Source organism: Cervus elaphus, chromosome X (assembly GCF_910594005.1).
Source record: "Cervus elaphus chromosome X, mCerEla1.1, whole genome shotgun sequence".
Classification (NCBI taxonomy): Eukaryota; Metazoa; Chordata; class Mammalia; order Artiodactyla; family Cervidae; genus Cervus; species Cervus elaphus.
Window position 1 is genome coordinate 111,811,094 of NC_057848.1, and position 17,353 is coordinate 111,828,446.

Genomic DNA, 17,353 nt, shown 5'->3' on the forward strand with positions numbered 1-17,353 from the left:
CAGGCAAGGCGGATCAGGTTTTCAGGGATTTCGAAAAGCTGCCCCCGGCGCTCACCTTAAAGATGATATCTGTCTTTCTGATGCCTGCCTCAATGGACTACTCCCTAATTTCTCTGACACAGGCAGGAAGGCCTTCCCCGATCTCTTCCCAAATGAGAATCAATTTAGAACTTTAATCAATAAGTTTCCCAGGTGGTGGTATTTTATGAGATTATTCAGGGTGAAAGGAGTGTTTTCATTTAAACTCCTTTGCTGGTAGTTTGTTAGCCAAATGCATTTATGCCCTTGGTACTAATATGCATGATTGCTTATAATATCCTAATCATAAAATAGCATAAAGAACCTGATTATATAAAAGCCCTAATAGATATAGAGACCTTTTAAGGGGTAAAGGAGTCCTATTAGAAAACATAAGAAAAATTATTCTATAGGTGGTTATTGGGTTGTGATTAGCTTGCTGTGTTTTTGCTTGCTGTATTTTTGCCTTTAATGTGCTAAGGTTGTGTTATAGAAACCATTGTTAATATAGTTAAAGATCTAGAGAAATAAGAACTTAGCCCTAGTGTGGTAACAATGAGATGGTTGTTAATTGTCAGTCAGGAGTGCTAGGCAGAAGCTGCCTCACCAAAGTCGCAGAGTCAGTATAGGGTAAACTTCTTAGATAAACACAACTGACAACTTTTGCAGAAAGATTAATTTTTGTATTAACAAGAATATAATTCAAAAAAAAAATTCAAAAAAAAAAAAAAAAGAATATAATTCTACTCTGTACTATTTCCCTATGACACTGTTACCTTTCAGTTAAGGTCACCATAGAAGCGGAAAATAGGTTTACAATCACCTGACCTGCATAAAATGTTAATAGCCCCAAGGCCAGAAGATCATGTGCTAAGAATTATTATAGAATTAGAAAGCAAAAAAATCCTGCTTTTCCTAAAAATCAAAATGATGTAATGCTAATCCTGTGTAACCATGAGTAAGCATCTTGTACCTTGAAAACGTTCTGTGAAAGGGTATAAAACCGGTTGTCTAAAAGTAAAACACAGACTTGGCCCTATCAAGGCTGGTCTCACGTGTCTCTCTCTCTCCCTCTCTCTCTCTCTCTCTCTCGCCGTTCATCCTGAGGGTATCCCCTGGATCCTGCCGAGGCTGGACCCCGGCAGCAATTAAGTCCATGGATGTTAGAACCTGGTTCAAAAGCGAGCCTGCCTGGGTTCAAATCTTGACTAATTAAATACTTCAACTCTTTGTGCCTTAGTTTTCTCATCAGTAAAGTAGGGATAATCATGATACCTACTTCAGAGAGCTTGTAAAGCCCTTAATAAGTATAAAGCATTTCGAACAGTGCCTTGCATGTAGTTAGTGCTATATATACATTTCTTATCATTAGATGCACATGGAGTTAAGATTTATATCAGTAGTTTAGATTTTCTAAAACTTTTCAATGTGTTACCCATGTTAACATTCATTTCCCATTTTTCTGCTCATACAGATTTCTATGATCGTCCTTCAGGTTTGGTTATCTCCAGTCACCTGGCTCTTCCTGTGTCAACTTAGATGTTTCCTTGTGTACTTTCTCCTACTGTCATTTAGAAACTGTTAAATAGTAATCTTGCTGGGCCGCAGTTTCCCAATCTTGATGGGCCTTGCTATCGCTTATGATTTCCCAGGACGCAAGGAGGTACAAGCCCCACCCCCAATCCCGCCTCCTTGGTTATGCCCTCTGGCTGCCAAGGGGAAGGGTGACAGAGTCAGCTGGGCTCAACCTCAAGGGGACCAGGTAGGAGACATGTCAAGTTTCTTCCTTAAGGGTGGCGATGGGTTTTGGGCTGGCCCAGGCTGGGGGAAGACGTCAGAGATCACTGTAGTACAGAGACACTGGGACCAGGGGAGAGAAGTCACTGTGCGGAGAGATGCCCTCTTCACAGGATGTTGCTCTTCTGATGAGCTGGGAGAAAATTTGGGTCTGGGTATCTTCCCACACTGGTCCTGGTAGGCCCCAACTCCCTTCAACTAGCTAAGCTCTGAAGGACAGAGTTAGCTGCAGAAGAACAATCCAAATCTACTGACTGCCCTCCTGAGCCCCAGTGCTGCCTGCTACCTACTACTCCCTGGGCTGGACCAAGGGATCTCTGGAAGAAGCCAGGCTGGCCTAGGTTACCTCCAGATGCATCCTCTCAACCCCTACTTGTGCCTCAACCATTGCCCTCCCCATTCTCTGCTTTCTTTCCCCAGGTTAGGGCTAGGGGGCCAGGGAAATCCAGCTACCCTCACTTCTGCCCTTTCTGTCTCTAGGGGGACCATGGCCAGTACAGAGTCCTTGCTGTTCACAACCTTAGGCGCCCACTCAGATCCTGACAACAGTGAGATGGAACTGGACTGCCAGTTTAACGAGGAGTTCAAGTTCTTCCTGCTGCCTGTGACCTATGCAGTTGTCTTCCTGCTGGGCCTAGGCCTCAACGCCCTGACCATCTGGCTCTTCCTCTTTCGCCTCCGACCGTGGGATGCAACAGCCACCTACATGTTCCACTTAGCCCTGTCAGATACTTTGTATGTCCTATCACTGCCCACTCTTGTCTACTATTATGCAGCCCGCAACCACTGGCCCTTTGGCACTGGGCTCTGCAAGTTCATCCGTTTTCTCTTCTATTGGAACCTCTACTGCAGTGTTCTTTTCCTCACCTGCATTAGTGTGCACCGCTACCTGGGCATCTGCCACCCACTGCGGGCGCTGCGCTGGGGCCGCCCACGCCTTGCTGGCCTTCTCTGCCTGGCAGTTTGGTTGGTCGTAGCTGGCTGTCTCGTGCCCAACCTGTTCTTCGTCACCACGAGTCCCAAGGGGGACACCATCTTGTGCCACGACACCACTCGGCCTGAGGAATTTGACCATTATGTGCACTTCAGTTCGGCAGTCATGGGGCTTCTCTTTGGTGTGCCCTGCCTGGTCACTCTTGTCTGCTATGGACGCATGGCCCAGCGCCTGTATCGGCCCTTGCCAGGGGCCACCCAGTCATCTTCCCGTCTGCGCTCTCTGCGTACCATTGCTGTGGTGCTGACTGTCTTTGCTATCTGCTTTGTGCCTTTCCACATCACCCGCACAATTTATTACTTGGCAAGGCTGTTGGAAGCTGACTGCAGGGTGCTGAACATTGTCAACTTGGTCTACAAAGTGACTCGGCCTCTGGCCAGTGCCAATAGCTGCCTGGATCCTGTGCTCTATCTGCTCACTGGGGAAAAGTACCGACGTCAGCTCCAGCGACTCTGCAGGGGTAGGAGGCCCCAGCCCTCCAGGACTGCCTCCTCTCTGGTGCTGGTGTCCCTGCCTAAAGACAGCAGCTGCAGGTGGACAGCTGCCTCCCAGGACAGTGGCTGCCCCACCCCTTGGGCAGATAGTTTGTAACATTGGAAGCTGGGAAGTGAGAGAAAGGGGGTGAGTGCAGGGCAGAAGGGGGGGAACCTAATAGTGACACCGGATCTGGCTGCTTTCTCCTCTTCTCTGGGCTCTGGAAAGAGGCCCTCATCTTAAGGTTTAGGAGGAGCCAGAGAAATCACATGTGAACCTATCACTCCTAAACCCTTCAGTTGCCCTCTCCTTTTTAGCCCAAAACACTAGAAGCCACTCTTTTTTCCTCAACTCCTTTCTCTTTGTTTCTGTCCCCTTCCTGAGGCCACTGGTCCTGTTTCTTAGTCCTACATGACTTCTGGCCTCTCCCCCTGTTTCCTTGTACAGCATGCATTCCTTCAGCCAGACCAGAGCATTTAACTGGAGGGGTGGAGAAGCTGGGGTGATCTCAGGATTGGGCTGACTTATTTGACGGTGATAGCCAGAATCAAGAAATGGGGGCCTCAGCATATCACAGGTGCCTGGGATATGACATATATAGTGCCCACACCCACTCCCTGGTTTCCCCTGGAAGACAGGATAGTCCTGCTTACCCAGGCGCTGAACTAGGGCACAGTCCAGACAGCCTGCTTTCCAGGGTCCCCACATGCAGCTGGAGACATGGCTCTGTTGAGTGGTATGTAGCCACGACATAGAGAGGGAGCCCTCTCATGGGGTGGGAAGTCTTCTCATCGGGTGGGGACCTTGAGAAGCTTCAGGGGCAGAACCCAAGCTGATAATGACCTTTGGAACAGGAATGGGATTGGCCCTTCTTTATGATGTTTGCTGAGAACATATTTGACAGCTCTCCTGTACTTAATGAAAGGCAGAGTGGATGGCTCAGAATAGGAGGGAGGAGTTCTCGTGTCTATGGCATAAATTCCAGCACCAAAGGGTGGAGCAGGTTTGTGCAGAGATCGGGGTGGTGACAGGGACTGAGGCCCACAGCTGGCTCTTCACTGGTCACTCCCCTTTCTCTGGCTCCTGTCCTAGATAAATGATAAATCTGTCCACCAGCTCTTTCAGATCAGGCTTTAGGACTTTGAGGACAGGGCAAGGCACAGGGGCTAGGACAGCTTCCCTCAGAGTTTGCCATCCAGTCACTCCTCTCTAGCACCATCTTTGTGCTTACAGGCTGCTAGGAGTGGAGGTGGGATGTGAAACTTGGGGAGCTAACCCTCAAGCCATGGGAAGAATTTCTGGTCAGGCTTCTATAAGAAGGGTAGGCTTACACTTCTAGGCATCCACTGTAAATCGCCTTCCAGCCCTTTGGTCTCCTGAATCTCCAGCCTTCCTTTCCTTTTGCCCTGCCCTTGCTGACCTGACTCTGATTGCTTACTTGTCTCCTGGCTTCTGTGGGGTCTCTGTGGAGAGTAAGGTTAGGGCTGGTCTGCAGGAAAAAAATACTCCAATGTCCCTGAGTCCCCTTTTGCATTCTTTTAAGGGCTCCCTCTTCCTCTCTAGATATCAAGGCCCACTTTCCTTTTCCTTTGTTTGTCCTTCTTCATCACTTTCAGTCTCTTCTGTAACAGATTTCATTTTGTCTTTAAAAAATTCTATTCATCTTATTCATTTCACTGTCAAATTTCTGATAAGAGTACCATGAATCCCATTTCCTCACCACAAAGTCATCCCCTAACTCTCTGGATCTGGTTTCCTTCCTATACTTTTCCATACCTAGAACACAAATTGCCTCATAAGGAAAACCTTTAAGGATCTTTTCTCTGCCTTCATCCCCTTTGACTTTTCTGCTTTGCTTAACCCTGTTGCATACCTACTTTAAAGCTTTTTTTTTTTTTTTTATAAAAGCCACATTAAAAAATTCCACTGATCCCTGAATCAGGAAGATCCCCTGGAGGAGGAAATGGCAACCCACTCCAGTATTCTTGCCTGGAAAATCCCATGGATTTCCAGAGGAGCCTGGCTGGCTATAGTCCATGAGGTTGCAAGAGTCAGACAAGATTCAGCAACTAAACAGCAACAGCATGACAATATAAAATAAAAATTTGGAAGAAAATATTCACCTCTACTTCACAACCCTAGACAATTCTTTTCATTTTTCCACGTTCCATGCTTCTCTAGTTTATATAATACATATGTGTGTGTATATATATATGTATATATATATGTATAGGTTTAAATGCAATCAATGTACATATAGTTTAAAATTCTTTTTAAAAATTTTTTTTATTGCAAATACTCTCCTTGTGTTACAGTCTTTCATATTCATCATTTCAATGATGACATAAAATTCTATCCATCAGTAGATCCTATTTTATTTGACTGTTCTATTATTGGTCATTTAGGGAACTCCCAGTTTTTCTGTGCTTTGAATAATTTAATGCATATAGCTTTTTCCTTCTTTGTAATTCTCTTCCTAGGACAAGTTCCCAGGGGTGGGATTACCAGATCAAAGAGCATGAGTGGTTTCATAGAGCTTGATTTCCCAAAGGATAGCACAAATTTTCAACATCAAAATGACACGTGAGTGTTCCAGTTCCCTTGCAGCCCTGGCATTGGACTTTATAAGAAATCTTTTTGGATGGCTTAAACATTTAACTTATTAATTTCATTTCTTGGATTACTCATAGGATTGAACACTTTCCCACATGTTCACTATTTGTATTTTCTCTTGGGTGAATTGTCTGTTCATATCCTTCTTGAATTGGTATCTTAGTGGTATTCTTTTCTATATAAATGTATTCTTTATTTGACATACATGTTAACCCTTTGTCATATTTGATACAACCATTCCATTTATTGTAATGCTTTTAACTTTAGTTCCTTATTTTATCTCCTTGCTTTAAAATTTCTCTCTGGTAATTTGCAACCATGTGGACATAGTAAAAACTGTTGAATTGTATACTTAGAAATGGTGAATTCTATAGTAAATAAACTACATCTCAATAAAACTGTTAAAAAGAAAAAACATTCTCTCTTCCTACTTTTCTCACTCTTATTACTTCTTTGCTTGCTGCTCTTTCTTTTTTATTCCCTAAGTGAACAGAGTTCCAAAATCTGTCATAGTCAGAGCATTTGGGGATTATTTAATCCCCTCCCCTCATCTGAGCTTTGATTTTTCTCTTGGAGAGAGCATATATGCATGTGAATACAATTCATTTGACTCATAGTCCTTGAGAGTACCTTGGAAATCTTCTAGGGCCTGGGCACTGCTTCACTTTACAAAGGAGGAAACAGGTCCTGAGATATGACTTGCTCATGACTTAGTAAGTTAGGGGCAGAGCAGAGACTAGGCCCCAGGGCCCCAGAATCCCAGAGCTCCTTCCATTACACCAGGCCAACTCAGTTCCAGGTCTGACCTTTATCCCAAGCTCTACCTTTATGTCTTCAGTTGCCCAGTGGACAATTTCACTTGGATCTTCCATTGTTACTTCCAACCCAAATTGTCAAAAACTAAACTCCCTAAACCAGTTTCCCTACTTGTCTCGCTCATTTGTGTTTATGGCATCTTCTTTTCTCAAGTCTCCTAGGCTTGAGAATACTCAGGTAACTTTGACTCTTTGCCCTCCCTGTTTCCTTTATAGTTCCAGTGCTACCATTCTATAAAAGAAGGCCAATTGTAATTGACATGATGAGGGAATAAATGTCTGAATCTCATGAAATAGGGAGGGCAAAGAGTCAGAGTTGCCTGAATGTTTGCAAGCTTAGGTGACTTTATGGTTCCAGTGCTACCATTCTGGGGCTTCCAAAGTGAGTGCAGTGATAAAGAATCTACCTGCCAGTGCAGGAGATGCAAGAGATGCTTGTTTGATCCCTGGGTCGAGAAGATCGCCTGGAGTAGGAAATGGCATCATTCCAGTATTCTTGTTTGGAAAGTTCCATGGACAGAGGAGCCTGGTGGGCTACAGTCCACGGGGTCACAAAGAGTCTGAGCTTTTGTGACATGACTGAGCACATACACTGCCATTCTAATACTGGCTCTTGTCACTTTCTCCCTGACTGTCACTGCCTCCCAACTGGTCTTCCTTACCTCTAATCTCTCCTCGCATGATATATTCAGTGCATATTGCCAGATTAATTGGCCCCAAAACTGCTTTCACAGTTTCACTGTCTCACTCAAAATTCTTTCATGGTTCCCCATTGTCTACAAGGCAAGTTGAAATTCTTTTGTCAGAAATTCAAGAGTGCTAGTGCATATACCTCCTCATCATTAGCTTCACTTCTCCTCTCTTTGTTTTTACTCTTAAAAATTAAATCCCTCTTGCCAGGTGTGTGAGAAGGTGATCTGTGAACTTAGTTACCATCTTTCCATTCTTTGGCCACTGAATAAAGATTGTGCTTTGTCAAAATGCAAAACAAAAACACAGAAGAAGAAGAAGAAATTCAAGAATGCCTTTTTCAGTCTTATTTTCCATTCTTCCCCAGTACAAATCTCTCTTCTCCAGCTATTTTGATCTCCTCATTCTTTTTTCCAAATATGACTTCCACTTTCTTACATCTCCACTTTTATTCTTCCTTTCCCACACTCTTGAATGCCCTCCCTTTGTTTTCCCAGTCTCTTTCCTACCCAGTGTCCAAGGCCCCAGGTGGAACTAGTAGTAAAGAACCTGCCTTTCAGGGCAGGAGACCTGAGAGAAATGGGTTTGATCCCTGGGTCAGGAAGATCATTGGAGAAGGAAATGGCAACCCACTCCAGTATTCTTGCCTTGAGAATCCCATGGACAGAGGAGCCTGGCTGGCTATGGTTCATAGTGTTGCAAAGAGTCAGTGTTCCAAATGACTGAAGTAACTTAGCATGTACACCCAAGACCAAGCTTAAGTCCCACTTCCTCTGAGGACTTCTTTGCTGACTCTTTTGCACAGTGACCTTCCTGGTCACTCCTACAGTAATTATTGCCTATGTCAGTCATTTGGCACTTATATTGTCTTTTGATATTGCTTATACTGCTATCCTGAATTGTTATTTAACCCTTTATGTGTGTTTGTTTTGAGTTCCTACCTGTGATAGAAAGGAAAGAGCATAGAACTAAAGATCAAAGAACTAAGTTGGAGCCCTGGTTATGAAAGTGGGGATCAGGTGTGTCACTTGGGTGAGTCAGTCAGACTCTCTGAGCCAGTTTCATCATCTGTAAAATGAAGATTGTAATCTCAGCTTTAGGTATTCCAGTTTATGGCAAGACTCTGTGAATCTAGGGAGCTAAGAAAATATAATTGTTTGTTATTTTATTATCCCATGTGCTTAATAAATATTTGTAGAATGATTACATGTAGTAATTTAGCTTAATGTTTCTTCTTCTGGGAATATTTCCATGTTAAGAGGCCACAGACCAAGGAGTCTGAAGATCCAGGAGCACTTCAGGAGTAGTGGAGGTTGGAGGGCATTGGAAAGATACTTTGAAGGAACGTAGGCTTGTCAGCAGTGGCTGCCACAGGGGCAGGGGCTCTGGGTACAGCAGACCTGTGCATGGCATAAGCCCTCTTGGAAGAGGTCACCATTAACCCCACCATAGAGCTGCCAGAACTTACACAGGACTGGGGAAACAGACTCTTGGAGGGCACAAATAGAACCTTGTGTGCACCAGGACCCAGGAGAAAGGAGCAGTGACCCCACAAGAGACTGACCCAGACTTGCTCGTGAGTGTCCAGGAGTCTCTGGTGGAGGTGTCAGTTGGTGGTGGCCTGCTGCAGGGTTGGGGGCACTGAGTGTAGCAGTGCGTGCATGGGACATTTTGGAGAAGGTTGCCATTATCTTCATTACCTCCACCATAGTTTGGCCCCAAGTAAATAACAGGGCCAAATAATATTTCTTTCTATAAAGAAAGCTGAGTGCCGAAGAACTGATGCTTTTGAACTGTGGTGTTTGAGAAGACTATTGAGAGTCCGTTGAACTGCAAGGAGATCCAACCAGTCCATCCTAAAGGAAATCAGTCCTGAATATTCATTGGAAGGACTTGTGTTCAAGCTGAAATTCCAATACTTTGGCTACCTGATGTGAAGAGCTGACTCATTTGAAAAGACCCTGATGCTGGGAAGGATTGGGGGCAGGAGGAGAAGGGGATGACAGAGGATGAGATGGTTGGATGGCATCACTGACTCAATGGACATGAGTTTGAGTAAACTCTGGGAGTTGGTGATGGACAGGGAGGCCTGGCGTGCTGCAGTACATGGGGTCGCAAAGAGTTAGACACGACTGAGCAACTGAACTGAACTGAACTGAGGCTTCTCCAGGATGTCTCACATCCTACTACACTGGCTACTCACTGCTTGGCCTACCTGTAAGAGTACTGTGGATATGAAGAGAAGGAGAAGTTTGTGTATCTGAGCTTTTGCTTTCCCCACATTTTCTACTATAGCATCCCACAGTCCCTAACTGGTTATGCTAAATGCTTCACCTAGGCCCTCTTCTGTCTCATTCATGTGATGAAACTCACTGTCTTGGTGAATGAGGTGATGAGGAGTAGTAGAGGAAACAATTTTAGTCACATAACCAGATGGTATCTTTGAATTCTTGATTTACTGCTCATTAGATGCATGATCTTGGACATGTTACTTAATCTCTCTGAGCTTTTAGTTTCCTCACTGATAAACTGGAGATCTCTATTTGGCAAGGCTGTTATGAAGTATCAATGGAGTAATGAATGAAAAAATATCATTTACAGTTCCTATGGGTGGAAACCCCTTCTCAAAAATTCTTAGTGTAGCTGGACAAAGAACCAGAATTTTAGATATGGATTTGCTAATACTTAGAAGTGATAGTTAAGTTCATGACAAGAATGAATCCCTGAGTGTGAGAAGCAGAAGGCTAAGAACTGATCACTGAGAGATGACTACTATAGTGATGGATTGGTATGAAACAGATTGGGACTGTGGCATTGTATCAAGGGAGAAGGGAGTTTCCACCCAAAAAGGATTTATAAAAGTTATCCTTTGAATGAAAGGAAAAAAGAAAGATTAAGAAAGTAAGCAATGGTGTCAAATGCCTAAGAGAATTCAGAGAGGATGAGATATTCAGAAAGGTAATAACAAACAAGTAATTCCCTATCAACCTGGATCTATACGTACAAAATATATTAGCCAATGAAATTAACTAAAGAAACCAACCTCAAATAGCTTTTGTAATCATGATCTGTTTACATGCATGTATACTGCCCCCTCCCTTTGAGTTCCTAGGTGCCTCTACCTCTTTCCAAAGATTTCAGAACAATTCATTCAATGGGTTACTTGCCATAACCTACAGAACTGATATTTCCAGTGTGAACTGAGATATGACTTGTCACCAAAAGGAAGTGCAAAAATACTTGAGTACAACCAAAGAGTGATGGATATCTTGGTATATTTTTTATTTCCAGAGCTTATGTATTTGGTCCCAAAGTGGGAAGAAGGTGAATTATTCCTTATTGAGTCAAAGTGTACATTATTGTTTTTGTTTCTCAGTTGTGTCCGACTCTGCAACCCCATGGATTGCAGCATGCCAGGCTTCCCTGTCCTTCACCATCTCCTGGAGCTTGCTCAAATTCATATTCATTGAGTCAGTGATGCCATCCAACCATCTCATCCTCTGTCATCCCCTTATCCTCCTGCCTTCTATCTTTCCCAGCATCAGGGTCTTTTCAAATGAGTCAGCTCTTCACATCAGGTGGCCAAAGTATTGGAGTTTCAGCTTCAGCATCAGTCCTTCCAATGAATATTCAGGACTGATTTCCTTGAGGATGGACAGGTTGGATCTCCTTGCTGTCCAAGGGACTCTCCAGAGTCTTCTCCAACACCACAGTTCAAAAGCATCAATTCTTCAGTGCTCAACTTTCTTTATAGTCCAACTCTCACATTCATACATGACTACTGGAAAAACCATAACTTTGACTATGCCACCTTTGTTGGCAAAGTAATGCCTCTGCTCTTTAATATGCTGTCTAGGTTGGTCATAGCTTTTCTTCCAAAGAGCAAGCATCTTTTAATTTCATGGCTGCAGTCACTAAATCCAGTGATTTTGGAGCCTAAGAAAATAAAGGCTGTCACTGTTTCCATTGTTTCCCCATCTATTTGCCATGAAGTGATGGAACCAGATGTCATGATCTCAGTTTTTTGAATGTTGAGTTTTAAGCCAACTTTTTCACTCTCCTCTTTCACTTTCATCAAGAGGCTCTTCAGTTCCTCTTCACTTTCTGCCATAAGGGTGGTGTCATTTGCATATCTGAGGTTATTGATATTTCTGCTGACAGTCTTGATTCCAGCTTGTGCTTCATCCAGCCTGGCATTTCACATGAAAAAAGAAATGGCAACCCACTCCTGTATTCTTACCGGCAACCCACTCCTGTATTCTTACCTGGAGAATCCCATGGACAGAGGAGCCTGGCAGGCCATGGTCCATGGGGTTGCAGAGAGTCAGACATGACTGAAGCGACTAAGCATGCATGCACACACTCTGCATATAAGTTAAATAAGTAGGGTGACAATACAAAGCCTTTACGTACTCCTTTCTCGATTTGAAACCAGTCCGTTGTTCCTTGTCCGGTTCTAACTGTTGCTTCTTGACCTGCATACAGGTTTCTCAGGAGGCAGGTAAGGTGATCTGGTATTCCCATCTCTTGAAGAATTTTCCACAGTTTGTTGTGATCCACACAGTCAAAGGCTTTGGCATAGTCAATAAAGCAGAAGTAGATGTTTTTCTGGAATTCTCTTGCTTTTTCAATGATCCGATGGATGTTGGCAATTTGATCTCTGGCTCCTCTGCCTTTTCTAAATTCAGCTTGAACATCTGTGATTTCTTGCTTCACATACTGTTGATGCCTAGCTTGGAGAATTTTGAGGATTTCTTTGCTAGTATGTCAAATGAGTGCATTGTGCGGTAGTTTGAACATTCTTTGGCATTGTCTTTCTTTGGGATTGGAATGAAAACTGACCTTTTCCAGTCCTGTAGTCACTGCTGCCTTTTCCAAATTTTCTGGCATATTGAGTGCAGCACTTTCACAGCATCATCTTTTAGGATTTGAAATAGCTCATCTAGAATTCCATCACCTCCACTAGCTTTGTTTATAGGGATGCTTCTTAAGGCCCGCTTGACTGAGCTCTCTGAGATGTCTGACTCTAGTTGAGTGATCATACCATCATGGTTATCTGGGTCATGGGAACTCTCCAAGAGCAAGAAAATGAAATCCTACTTGGGGCTGACTGGTTATCACGGTTAATTTTGTACCACAGCTTGAGGCCCTGGTCATGCTCTTGGATCTACTGATGAGAAGGAGAAACCAGAGGTACTTAGAAAACTCAAGAGAAAAGTCAACTAATGACCTCTCAGGTGATTTTGTGCTGCTGGCATCTGCTCAACATGTGTACTTTTTACTGATATTTAGCTTATTGCTCATTGCAAGCCCCATTCCCTTTACTATACCAATAAGCTTTCACTTCCAATGTGAATTAAACATTTTTCTTACCCACTCTGACTCTTGCTGGATTCCTTTCCAGAAGGCAGCCATTGCACTGGTTCTTTGAGGATTTAGGCTAGTTTGATTCTACAAGTTTTTGTTTTTATTCATTTATCTACTGCAGTTTCCCAAAGCACATGTTCTCGGATAGTAATAGGTGTTACAAAGTTTTTAAAAATTAATTAATTTTTCATTGTGCTGGGTCTTCGTTGCTGCACATGGATGTTCTCTAATTGTAGTGCACAAGCTTCTCATTGTGGTGGCTTCTCTTGTTGTGGACCACAAGCTGTAGGGCTCACGGGCTTTGGTAGTTGTGGCACGTGGGCTTAGTAATTGCAGCTCATGGACTTCGTTGCCCTGTGGCAAGTGGAATCGTCCTGGACCAGGGATTGAACCCATGTCCCCTGCACTGGCAGGCAGACTCTTAACCACTGGACCACCAGGGAAGTCCTGTAACTAAATTTTTAAGGGATTGGGTTTAAAAATGTTAAGCAGCTTTCTTTACTATGGGTTTTATCAGAGTCTTTAACATTATAATGCCCACTGTGGATTTCTATGAAGCAGGGGCTCTAGATGCAGTATCTACCAAACTTATTGACCAAGGAAATTTTTCTTTCTTTCTTTCCCTATGGTACATCTCAAGAACATACTATGTGAAGACACATTTTAGGAGACATTGCTCTCATAAGGGAACTCTAATATCTTGATCCCACTTGGTCAGAGAAAAGGAGTTAGCTTATGTCTCCTGTTCTCTTAGCTGTCTTGCTTTCCACTAAGGGCAAATACAGACCAAAAAAAGGAAAGTAGTTTTCTTTTTGCAGAAAATCTCATTACTTTCCAATGAAAAAAAAACACTTCTTCTCCTAATAAAATGTTAAATATTTTCCTGCAAATCTTTCCCTTTTCAGATACAGTGTATCAGTTAGGACTGCATTTGACTGCATGTAACAGAAACTCAACAGTGGTAGCTCAATAAAATAGGTGTTTTTTTTTTTAACCAAAAAAATCCAAGGTAGGCAGTCCAAGGGTGGGTGCATCTGCTCAAGGTGATCAGCATAGCTTCCTGCTTCACCCGCTTTGTAGTGTGTGTTTTTCATCCTTATGGTTGTAAAAATGGCCACTCAACTTCCAAGCACCCTATCCGTGTTCTATGCAGGAAGAAAGGTATAACAGCATAAGGCAAAAGTCTAAAGGATCTGGTAAACTAAACTGTTTTCCTTTATTAGAAAAGAAATAGCCCTTCTAGAACCCTGCCCAGTTGACTTCTGCTTAAATTTCATTGGCCAGGGGTAGGTCATGTGACCACTTTGAGCTATGTGTATGGGAAGTTGGATTTATTGCTGCCCCAAACAAGGTTGGAGTTCTCCATGTGAGAAAGACTGGGGACAATGGGTATTGGGTAGGATATGAGCAGGGTCTGTTACATACTGCTTAGTTTATTTCTGATTTAAAAACTGACTTTCCCACACTGATCTTTTATAACACATTAAACTCCTTTCTGAAAGAACTCAGAGTTACAAAAGCAAGATTAACAGTATATAATGTTTTGTCATATGTATTATGGACTTAAGCAACTTTTTGGAAAAGCAAGAACCTAATGAATCTGAAACTCAACAATTTAAATTCCTCCAGTTGTCTTGTACTCATTGTATACATTCTGTTGTAACAGTATGTTGACATCATCACTTCTCTTTTATGTGCAAAGCTTTATACAGTCTGTGTGTGAGAATATTTGCTACATAAGAAGTCAACATTAATAACTATAAACTTCATTTGAATATTCATCCAGTAGACTAAGTTTCTTAAGGACAGAGTAAGTGTCTGACTTATTTACTCCCACTGCCTAGCAGTTAATGGATGATCAATAAATATTGCTGAATGATGTGAGTGAATGAGTGAATGTCTGAGATATCCAGAAGACGTATCAGGGTTATCAACGAAGATCCAGCCTCAGAGTAGGCAAGGACTAACCTGCCAGGTGAAAAGATAGCAGAAAAATAGAACAGTCAGCAGTTGATTCAGAAGCAACTTGTTGTGGATTCTTAGAGAAAGTGAAAGCTTTTCCTCTAATAAGAGAAACAAGACAAGGATCCTCACTCTCACCAGTTGTATTAAATATAGTATTGGAAGTCTTTGTCAAAGCAATTAGACTAGAAAAAGAAATAAAAGGTATGCAAGTTGGGAAAAAAGTAAAACTGTCACTATTTGCAGATGATGATGCTATGTAAAGAAAATGCTGAAGACTTCATTAAAAAAAACTGTTAAAATTAATAAATGAATTCAGTAAAGTTGCAGGACAGAAAATAAGTACACAGAAATCTGTTGCATTTCTATATACTAATAATAAACTATCAGAGAATTTAAAGGAAAAAATTCCATTTGCAGTTGCATCAAGAAGAATAAAATACTTAGGAATAATTTTAACCAGATTTGCATATCAAAAAACATGACATTAAAGAAGACACAAATAAATGTAAAGTTATTCCATGCTTATGGATTGGAAAAGTTAAATTGTTGAAATTTCCTTTCTATCCAAAGCAGTGTACAGATTAATGCAATCCTTAACAAAATTCCAATGGCATTTTTTCCCACAGAAATAGAATGAACAATCCCAAAATTTCTATGGAAACATTAAAAACTTGAATAACCAAAGCAACCTTGAGAAAGATGAACAAAACTGGAGTCATCATGCTCCCTGATTTCAAACTATATACAGAGCTATAATAAGACAGTATCATATTAGCATAAAAACAGATGCACAGATCAATGGAACAGCACAGAGAGCCCAGAAATAAACCTGTATATATGATCAATTAATTTATGACAAAGGAGTCAAGAATATACAGAGGGGAAAGGAGAGTTTCTTCAATAAATGGTGTTGGGATAATTGAACAGCCACATGCAAAAAAATGAAACTGTACCACTATTTTACACCCTACACAAAAACTAACTCAAAATAGTTTAAAGATTGGAGCATAAGACCTAAACTGTGAAACTCCTAAAAGAAAATATGTGTGGTAACCTCTTTGTCACAGGTCTTGGTGATGATTATTTTGAATTTGACATCAAAAGCAAAGACAACAAAAGCAAAAATAAACATGTAGGATCACATCAAACTAAAAAAGTTCTGCATAGCAAAGAAAGCCATCAACAAAACAAAAAGGCAACCTACTGAATGGGAGAAAATATTTGCAAGTCATATATCTGATAGGGGGCTAATATCTAAAATATATAAAGAACTCATACGACTCAATAGTAAAAAACCAAACCAATTAAAAAACGGGCAGAAGATCTGAATATTTTCCCAAAGAAGACATTGAATGGTCAACAGGTACGTGAAAAGATGCTCTGTATCACTAATCATCAGAAATGCAAATAAAAACCACAGTGACATACCACCTCACACCCGTTAGAATGGGTGTTATCAAAACGACTAGAAATGACAAGTGTTGGTGAGGTTATAGAAAAAAGAGAGCCCTTGTTGGGAATGTAAATTGGTGTAGCCACTATGGAAAGTAGTTTGGAGAGTTCTCAAGAAAATTAAAACTACCATATTAAAAAAAAAAAAAAAAAAACAAAACTACCATATTACCCAGCAATTCCACTTCTGGGTATTTATCTGAAGAAACAAAAAACACTAACTCAAAAAGATGTATGCCACCTTCATGTTCATAGCAGCATTATTTTGAATAGCCAAAATTTGGGAACAATTTAAGTGTTCATCAATGGATGATTGGATAAAGAAATTGTGAAATACACACAAACAATGGAAGATTACTCAGCCGTAAAAAAGAATGAAATCTTGCCATTTGTGACAACATGGAAAGACCTTGAGGGCATTATGCTTAGTAAAATAAGTGAGACAGGAGAAGACAAATACTAATGATATTTCTTGTATGTGGAATCTATAAATGCATACATACACCCAAATTCATAGATACAGAGAACAGATTGGTGGTGGCCAGAGATGGGATCAGGGTAGATGGGAGAAATGGGTGAATTGTTTTTATTTTGTTTTTTAGTTTAAATAAACAGAATTTTATTTTTTTTCATTTATTTTTATTAGTTGGAGGCTAGTTACTTTACAATATTGTAGTGGTTTTTGCCATACATTGACATGAATCAGCCATGGATGCATTTTTTAATTCAAATATGAGTGTTATGCATGTACATGAAAAGAAAGTGTAATAACTTGTTTTGTTCATTAATACAGCTTAAGGCTGTATACTGAGAATTTTAAGAGTATATAACAACACATATATCTATTCCTTCACAAGGAAACCAACAAAAGACAGATTTAAAAATATAGCAGTGGCTGAAAAGTTAAAAGACCATTTAGAGGGGCTTTCCTGGTGGTCCAGTGGTTAAAACTTCACCTTCCAATGCAGGGGGTGTGGGTTAAATCCCTGGTCAAGGATCTAAGATCCCATATGCCTTGAGGCCAAAAAACATAAAACAGAAGCATTATTGTAACAAACTCAATAGAGTTTTTTAAAAAGACCATTTAGAAACTCTTACAACTCAATAGCAGTAAAAAACAAATAATCTGATATTAAAATTCACAGAGGATTTGAATAGATATTTTTCC

The 17,353-nt window shown here is 41.4% G+C and overlaps 1 protein-coding gene across 5 annotated transcripts in view; it reads left to right on the forward strand.

Moving 5' to 3' along the window:
- Positions 1-8,862, forward strand: part of P2RY4 (pyrimidinergic receptor P2Y4) — a 36,069-nt gene extending 27,207 nt beyond the window's left edge. For 2 of the 5 annotated variants that reach the window (XM_043895647.1, XM_043895646.1), the window contains one exon: positions 2,296-5,282. In XM_043895647.1, coding sequence (XP_043751582.1) covers positions 2,303-3,400 — 1,098 coding nt within the window. In that variant the 5' untranslated portion in view covers positions 2,296-2,302 and the 3' untranslated portion in view covers positions 3,401-5,282. Of the gene's footprint in view, positions 1-865; positions 1,781-2,295; positions 5,283-5,763 lie in introns of those variants that run through there. The other 3 variants (XM_043895645.1, XM_043895644.1, XM_043895643.1) reach the window with 3 other exon arrangements.
- The last annotated feature ends 8,491 nt before the right edge of the window (positions 8,863-17,353 follow it).